This window comes from Anomalospiza imberbis, chromosome 21 (assembly GCF_031753505.1).
Source record: "Anomalospiza imberbis isolate Cuckoo-Finch-1a 21T00152 chromosome 21, ASM3175350v1, whole genome shotgun sequence".
NCBI lineage: Eukaryota > Metazoa > Chordata > Aves > Passeriformes > Viduidae > Anomalospiza > Anomalospiza imberbis.
Window position 1 is genome coordinate 10,973,442 of NC_089701.1, and position 8,606 is coordinate 10,982,047.

The 8,606-nt window shown below is 48.6% G+C and overlaps 1 protein-coding gene across 1 annotated transcript in view; it reads left to right on the forward strand.

The window, feature by feature from the left end:
• The window catches only part of RABL6 (RAB, member RAS oncogene family like 6), a 53,504-nt gene extending 45,121 nt beyond the window's left edge, over nucleotides 1-8,383 (forward strand). Inside the window, exons 11-15 of the mRNA XM_068211669.1 lie at nucleotides 511-723; nucleotides 1,298-1,646; nucleotides 3,762-3,933; nucleotides 5,620-5,669; nucleotides 6,315-8,383. Coding sequence (XP_068067770.1) covers nucleotides 511-723; nucleotides 1,298-1,646; nucleotides 3,762-3,933; nucleotides 5,620-5,669; nucleotides 6,315-6,518 — 988 coding nt within the window. The 3' untranslated portion in view covers nucleotides 6,519-8,383. The remainder of the gene's footprint in view (nucleotides 1-510; nucleotides 724-1,297; nucleotides 1,647-3,761; nucleotides 3,934-5,619; nucleotides 5,670-6,314) is intronic.
• The last annotated feature ends 223 nt before the right edge of the window (nucleotides 8,384-8,606 follow it).

Consider the following 8,606-nt stretch of genomic DNA (forward strand, 5'->3'; position numbering starts at 1 on the left):
AGCCTCTGCCATGGGCAGGGACACCTTCCGCTATCCCAGGTTACTCCAAGCTCTGTCCAGCCTGGCCTTGGACACTTCCAGGGATCCAGGGACAACCACAGCTTCTCTGGGCACCCCGTGCCAGGGCCTCACCACCCTCACAGGGAATAATTCCTTCCTAATATCCTGTCTAACCCTGCCCTCCTTCAGCTTAAAGCCATTCTCCTCGTCCTGTCCCTCCTGACCCTTGTGCAAAGTCCCTTTCCAGCTCTATTTGAGCCTCTTTAGGCACTGACAGGGGTTCTAACACCTCCCCAGAGCCTTCTCTTCTCCAGGCCTGACTATCCCCATTTTCAACCTGTCTCCAGAGCAGAGATGCTCCGGCCCTTTAATCATCAGCTGCCCCAGGCTGGGGACATGTCCCCAGAAGTTGGCTGTGCAAGCCAGGCCAGTCTCAGTCTTTGTGCAGGGGGAGGCAGGTCTGTCCAGCGCCTCCTGAGGCACCGTGTCTGATCACTCTGTGTGTTGCAGTGATGGAGAGGCGCCTGGAGAGAACCCCATGGTGGCAGGTTTCCAAGACGACCTGGATCTGGATGACAAAATCCCCAGCAGACCAGTGCTGGCAGCAGAACGGGTGCCAAGCAAGAACATCACCCTCTCCAGTGAGGAAGAGGAAGAGGTGAAGGACTCTAAGGTCATCCTCATATCTGATGGAGACAAAAACACAGAGCAGGAAAAAAAAAGGTACAGAGCATAGACTGAAGTGTGGGGTTGTGCTGGCAAACCTGGATCTCTCCTCCATCCTGCCACTGACTGTGTGTGGCTTCTGGGAAGTCTTGGTGTCTCTGTCTGCCTGTTCTTCAGCTGGGGCTCTAGTTACTGTAGGTATAACTGCTATGTGTGGTGTGTCCTACCCCATGCCTTGGAGCACTGCGCTCCTGTGCCACTGGGGCGGTTCTGCATGCTTTTCCTCAAATTTGAACAAAAGTCTGGAACTAAGCACCAGAGTGGTTGTTTGTGGTGGTGTGGGGAGGAGAGAGGAATCAAGTCTTGGGTGAAGGGAGTGGAGTCACTCACTACACCCTGTGCTGGGGAACAGTGATGTTCTCCACATACCACATCCTGTGGGGTGAGAGTTAGGATTAGGGACACGAGATTTTTCCTCAGCATGAGTGATGCATTTGACTCCACACCCCTATAGGATGCACTGCCTTTCCCAGTGGGATGCATGATGCAGCCCTCAGGCAGGCTTAGCTGTTAACTGTGCTTTGCTCCACAGAATAGGGTGGACAGGCTCTGACAACTTGTTTCTTCTCAGGTCTTCCAGAAATTCTCTGAAACCTCAGAGTGAAGCAATTTTGACCAAAGCAACTGACCCGAAGCCTGCTGACAGCTTACCTCCCCGTTCTGGGTCTGAACGCAACAACAGCAGCAAGGGCAACATGAGACTGGCAGCTCCTGCTGCTGCCCCCACAGCAGCAGCCCAGGCCTCAAAGGCCACTGCCCAAAGCAAAGGACTTGCTTCCAAGCAGAAAGTGGTCAAAGAGGAGAAGCCTGAGGAGTCTGACAGTGATCAAGAGGGACCAATAGCTACTCAGATGCTCTCATTTGTTATGGATGACCCAGACTTTGAAAGTGAAGATTCTGACAGCCAGAAGAAAAAAATGGTAAATAACAAGCCCATGTTGCTGTGAGCTGTGCCAAGCTGAGCTGGAAGGGTTGAGGCATTGCCATGAGCAGAGACTTCATCTGATCTCCCCTCCCTCAGCAGCAGTTGCATCAAGGCAGGTGCTAAGCAACCTGCAGAGTTTGATGTGAGCACAAACCTAGTAATGCTCTGAGTATGGAAGCCACCTGGCAGCAAGAATCCCATAGAATCACAGATGCATAGAATACCCTGAGCTGGAAGGGACTCAGAAGAATCATTGAGTCCAGCTCCTGGCCCTGCACAGACACCCCAACAATCCCATCCTGGGCATCCCTGAGAGTGTTCTCCTAATGCACTTGGAGCTCTGGCAGCCTCGGGGCCATGCCCATTCCCTGGGGAGCCTGGGCAGTGCCAGCACCCTCTGGGGGAAGAACCTTTTCCTAATATCCAGCCTAGACCTTCCCTGACATGAGGTTTGTGTTTACAAACACAAACAAGATTTGTGCTTGTGTGTTTTACTGTGCTGTTTACTCTTAGCCAGTCCAGCAGTGTGGGAGGTACAAAATGTAAAGCTACTGGGTTTTCACGTGAACTTTAACATGCAGAAGCGTGTGTCTGCCAGAAAGAGTGAGCTCCTTGCAGTCAATCCAGCAATAAAAAGGCCATCACAAAATTTGCTTGGCAAAGCTTAAAGGGAAGAAGGAAGGTGTGCTTAGGAAGGACTTTCCAGGACAGCAGAGGTAGCTGTCCTGTGTGAATGTCTGTGACATTCAGCACGTGCCAGCAGGTGTCCACTAAAATAAATACACCAGGAGTCCCCTCACACCTACCCTGTATTACAGGTGGAGAAGGCACTTGTCCTGCACCTCTTCTCTGAACTGGTCAGAACTTGCTGCATGGCTTGAGATATCCCTGATTTTGGTGACCTCTACTCACAACCTGCAGAGCAGTCTCTTGAAACTGTTAGCAGTGGTTTGGGATGGGCAGTGGCTGTTCAAGGGTGTCCTGATATCTGGGTTTGCTGGTGTTCAGGGGCTTTCCCTGTGTTGGCATCATTCTGGAATCCTGTTGAAAGGACTGTTGTCCCAGTTTCTTTGACCTTACTCATTTGTCGTGCTGTTTATTAAGTAATTTTCTATTCATTTTACATCATAACTTCCTGCTTTTCTTCACAACTTATTATGAAACCAAAAGTATTTGGATCAAGTTTCCATCTCTTGCATGCTCCAGTGAGAAGGGATTGATGAGGAAGCAGCAGTGTCAAGGAATGCCTGACCCACGGAATGCTTCATAGCATGTGAATGCTTTCCCACTGCAGGGTGTACTGGTCAGGCAAACCAGTATAGCCATCACCATTAGCAGGGTGGAGGCACTGCCTGACCAGCAGCACAGCGGGGTCGTTTTCCATCCGTGTACAAAGATACAAGAAAAGGTTGGATAACAGATTCTGAAGAGGATCAGTTGGCAGTTGGCAGGATAACAGATTCTGAAGAGGATCAGTTGGCAGAAGATCATTAAACTGAATTTCCATTCCCATCGTGCAGAGACAAAGGATTCTGGGGTAATTTCCAGGCTCTGCAGCATCCTGGGTTTTAGCCCACGTTGAAGGGGCAGATTTGCCCTGGGAGCACATTCCCTTTTGGCTTGATGAAGGGAACTATTCTGCAGACACACTCTGCTTCCTCAGCCCTGCTGCCTCTGGTACCTGAGACCCACAGAGCTGCACAGCAGAAAGCATTTGTTGCTCAGGGCTGGAGGGGAGTTTTCAGTCTATTAGATTGGATTTTCCCAGAACAGAGGTGCCTCCCCAGGGCAAGAGGAAGCTGATGCTGGTGAGCTAACAGAGTTGAACGTCTCATTTAATCCCTTTATATTGGGAATTTGATTTCAGCAGCCCCAGTGCGAAGTTCTCAGAACACCCTTGCCAGTACCAGTGCAACTGAGGCATTTGACCAAGGCAAAAATTAGAGCTCATGAGATCCAGGACATTGATTTCCAGGTGATAACAGCTCAGTTCCGCTGGCATTTCCTTCCCTCCTCCCCACCTGCTGACATTTGACATTTTTGTATACAAAGTTGTTAGAGATTTTGGTTGAAGCATTTGTCAGTGTTGTCTGCCTTTGCTTTTCTCTAGAATGAATTCCCAGTGCGGGAAGATCTCTCTGAAATATCTGATGATGATACCTCACTGGCAAAGCCACCCCAACCTGTGAAATCAACAGTCCCCTCCTTTAAACTGAAAAATGACTCAGATCTCTTTGGCTTGGGTTTGGAAGAAGCTGGTCCCAAGGAGAGCAGCGAGGAAGGTAAAGCTCACACCTTATTTCCACTCTCGCTGCTTTTGTTTGTCAGGCATCTGTTTTTTCTGAAGTCTTTCCAGGGTGTCAGCAAACCAATTTGCACTAAATAAAATACCCTCTAACTTCATACGGTGCCCTGTGTGAGTCTATAATCTGGTTTAACACAGCACAAATAGCTTTTAAGTTTTTCCCCTTGAGGATGAGAACTTGGCTTGTCCCTGGCACCAGCCATGGGTTATTTTTGTCCCAGCTGCAAGCAGAAGCACATCCTTCACAAGCTGCTGCTGTGTAAGCCTTCTTGCTTAGCCCTATGTACTTGGGAAGTGGTGTTCAGCATTGCATTTCAGTGTCCACCCCCTCCAGAATTGGGATCAACTTGAACAAAATGCTCTGACATACCCTGCCAATTTCCTCTTCTGTTTTTGGGAAGGATGGGGTGGGATCCTAATCACAACCTAAGCATTCCTCGGGCTTTATTTTTTTGCCCCCCCCCCCATTCCCTGAGGGAACAAATCCTATTCATGCAAATAATTCCTGCTGTCTAGGCATTACTGAAAAGCAACTTCCTGTAGACCTGCCCCAATGTCAGCATGAAAGATGGGAAGTTAAAAATTTAAGGAAGGAAAATAGCTGTGAGCAGCACCAGAGAGCTCCTTGAATAGCTGTTCCAAAAGTGTGAGGAAGGTGTCACAGGCTGCCATGGTTCCATCAGCTTGTCACTCAGAGCTGCTGAACAGCAGAGCTTGAAATAGCTATAAGTGCATCTGCAGAGGCCCAGGTCAATAATTTAACTTCAGTTTAGATTCTTAAATAATTAAATGTTGGTTCCTCCTATCTCCTCTTTTGGTGATAAATATAAAACCTTTTCTCGGTCGTCAGTGATTGGAGCTTGACTGGCAATTAGGCTTTTCCATGGCTGCATTTACACATCAGCTGAGGAAAAAGGCATGTGTAGGTAAGAGTGACAGTCAAACAGCACATGTGAAAAGGGGTGCTGCAGTGAAGCCTCTTGTGAAGCAGCCAAGCAGGTACTCCCCTGTTCAGGGAGGTTTTGTGCAAAGGCAGTGGACACTCAGCAACCAAGTCATCAGCCATAGTCATATCTGACACATGTGACAGGGATGGACTCTGGGACTCATTTGGTAGTGTGAAAGTATTCACCCCTGTAGAGCAGTGCTGCAGCAGGGATGCTTTGGGGATGTAATTTCCATACACAGTGTGAGCAGCAGTGAGTGTTGGCCTGCCAGGGTGTCCCATCTGCTGATACCGTGTCCTCAGAGGACGAGGAGGATTTCCATCAGAGGGGAACTGTTCCCAAGAGCTCTTCTTCATTTCTGAAAATAACAATCCAGTCCCAAATTTGGCCTTTGGACCAGTTTGTAGAGTTAGTCTCTAGATATGTTTCTTAGTAGCTGTGACACAGTGAACATTAGGTCAGTGTTGATCACACAGATCATATAATGCTCATAATTAAACAAGACAGATATGGTTGAGTCAGGGTGTGAGTGCTGGGGCCTGTGTTGGTTCCCAAAGGGGCACAGTTTGGCCTGGGGTACTTTCCTTGCCTTTGCCCGTGGATGCCCAGGATGGAGCATTTCATTCTCAGAAATGGGGCCAGGGCAGAATTACAGCTCTTACCATTTAAATTAAACACAGTGTTTCTGGGGTTTTTTTGTTTGTTTGTTTTAACAGATAAACAAGCTTCTAAGGAGAAAAAGAAGAAGAAGAAGAAAAGCAAAGAGGTACTGTTAAACAGATCTGCTGTGTTACCCACCTGCCAAGGACCTTCCATGGTCCATGGCCTTCCATGGTTTCCTCCTTGGAAAAGGGACTTGGTGGACTCCCATGCTCACATCCTGCACCTCTGATCTGTGCCTCCTGGGCTCTGCAGACCACTGAACTTCAAAGCAAGCTTGTAGAGCAGTTGAATTTTGAAAAGGGAGTGTGTGAGTTTGTAAAATACAGGATGAGGAAGAGCAGTGCCTCTCTGCTGGACTGTGTGTTCGTAGCACCATGATTTTCAAGCAGAGGGGTGCCCACAACATATATCTCGTGGATAGTGAGGGAAGCCTGCAGGAGGCTTTGTCTGTGCCATTTAAGCCTGTCCAGTACCATGGTATTGTTGGGCACAAACTGTCAGAAAGACCAGTGTCCTGTATAACCCAAATGGTCTGTCTGCTTTTCTGTCCAAACTTAGAGAAGGGCCTTCGGTGCTTCAACCTGAGTAAGATTCCTAATTCAGTTGAAGACATCCCTGCCCTTGGCACGTGGTTGGGCTAGGTGCTTTCCAGCCCAAACCATTCTTCAGAGTCAGGTGTCAGGGCAGTACATCCTGGGTCACTGGCACACTCAGAGCATTTGCTAATGAAAATGTTCTCATTTTGCAGGAAGAGGACAAGACAGTGAAAAAGAAGAGCAAACACAAGAAGAGCAAAGAGAAGGAGGAGAGCAAAGAGGAGAAAGAGAAAAAGAAAAAGAAAAAGAAGAGCAAGGAGAAAAGCAGTGAGATAGATGAACTTGAGGCTTTTCTTGGCGGAGGAGGAGTCAGCATGAGCAAACCACAGGGCGGGGGGGACTACGAGGAGCTGTAGTTTGGCTGCGAGTGGACTCTGCACCATGGCTGTCTCCATCTTCTCTGATGAGTCACCCCAGGACAGGCACAGATGTGTAAAGCTTTGGCCCTTCACTGTATGGTCTCTCAAACCAGAATGAGCAAAACAAAAGCTTTACATCTGTGTGTGCTGCTCTGGTGCATCGTTACACAAAGAAAACCAAGCTGAGATGTACATGAGCCAGGGGAATGTTCAGGGCATGGCTCCCAGGCCTGCTGCCAGGCTGTCAGTTTTATTCCTTGCAGAGATGCCCCATCCAGTCACTGGCAGGCTATGGGGCGAGGAGACCTGCCTCCTGCTCCGTCCCTGCTGCATTCCACTCCTGCACACCTGAAATTCCTGTCTTGTTAAGAGGAGTGCAACAAAACATGCTGCATGAACACATCATGCTTGACTGTCTCAAGTCCTTAACTTCTTATCCTTCCTATTTTTTTAAGGAGAAAGATTATATTGGCCATTGCTTCACCTGGCAGTTAATGAGCTTTAAGTCAAGCAGATCATGCTATGGTACAACTCCCTAAAGCAGCAGGCACAGGGACAGTGTGAGAGAGAGTGTGATTGTTGAAGTCCTTTGAACAGGACCTTTCTGCACAGCAGCTTAATTAGCCCTCACTGGTGCTGCTGTTGGAATTCATGAAGCCCATTGATTTCCGTGGCCCCAGTGTCTCAGACACTACATGTAAGCTGCTATGCAGTTTGGGAAAACAATGAAAAGTGCAAAGCTAACCTGAAAGAAAGAGAAAAATCAGTGCTTTTCTGCATTTCCCACCCTTGAATTTGCATATTCCAGAATCCCCTGCTGCTGGGACCTCTCAGGGACATGACTCTACGTGGAAATGAAGATACCCAGAGCTTCAGAATTGGCTACAGGGCAGTGTTGGCATGGCAAGGCATTTGCTTCTCAGGCATTTTCCAGTCAGGCTGTAAACCCTGGCTGCTGCTTTGTGCCGAGAGGGACCAGCACTGCAGCTCAGCAGCGTCCGTTCTGCTCCAGTCCTGTCCATCCTGCAGCCAGCCAGTGTGATGCCTTTCCTGCCCCAAGCAGAGAGCCTCCTCTGTCCCATGAATTTGGGAGGTCTTTTAGTTTTTGCTTTGAACTTAAATCTATGGATTAGTACCTGCTCAGCAGCCATTGGACGGGCACTACGGCCACCCCTTGGCACTCACCTGTGTCGCAGTCAGCAGTCCCTGTGTTTGATGGAGCTGGTTAGTTTTCTGTACCCCTCCTGGTTTGGGTCTGGAGTCCCTTGCTCAGCTCAGATGGTGAAGCTTCCTCCAGGTTCTGTGCGTTACATTCCCCTCTTCCTTGTAAGTTGATTTGAGGTTTGGTTTTGTTCTCCCTCACCCCTTTCTGTTGTAAAGTACCACCCATGAAATCCAAACTGGAGTTTCCTTCTGCATCTCTATAAAGCAATGTGTTCTTTTGATTCATTAACCACTCCAGAGCTGTCTTGACCAGCAGGCATTTCCTGCTCCATTTTTCTTTTTCTTGTGCGCAAAATTCACTTGTAACCATTTTCCTATAAAACAAACTGGTTTTTTGCTGCATGAGCAGTGTGTTGTTCAAGTCTGTCTGCCATTAGCATTTGCCACTGAACATTCCACGTGGCACTGTGGGGAAACTGCGTGGGACAGTTCAAACTTTGCACATCCAGGGAGGAAAAGGAAGATTGAGGCGGGAGCAGTTTGTGGCCCTTCTGGGCAAAGGCAGGTGCAAGTTCAAGCCTCAGCTTCCACAGTCCTGAAAGTGCTTCTGTTCCATCAGGATTTTGGGTCATGTTCCATTTTTGCGTTGAAAAACCCTGGTACAGTCCGTTCTGACTATAAAGCTCTGTTGTACACTTGTCTCTGCACATCTTCTTCTACCCCAGAGCCCCTGTGCCTGGGCTCAGGAGCTGTGTGTCCCTCCTTGTGCTGCTGTGCTCTCACACCTCACAGGACGGGGTGCTGAATTAAAATCCATTCCAAAAAAAGGAGCTGAACATAAAACCTATGAGTTCTTTCTCCAGAACTGATGTCTTCCCTGAGAGAGCTGTTGCTTCCCACAGCATGGAGGGGGCGGGGGTT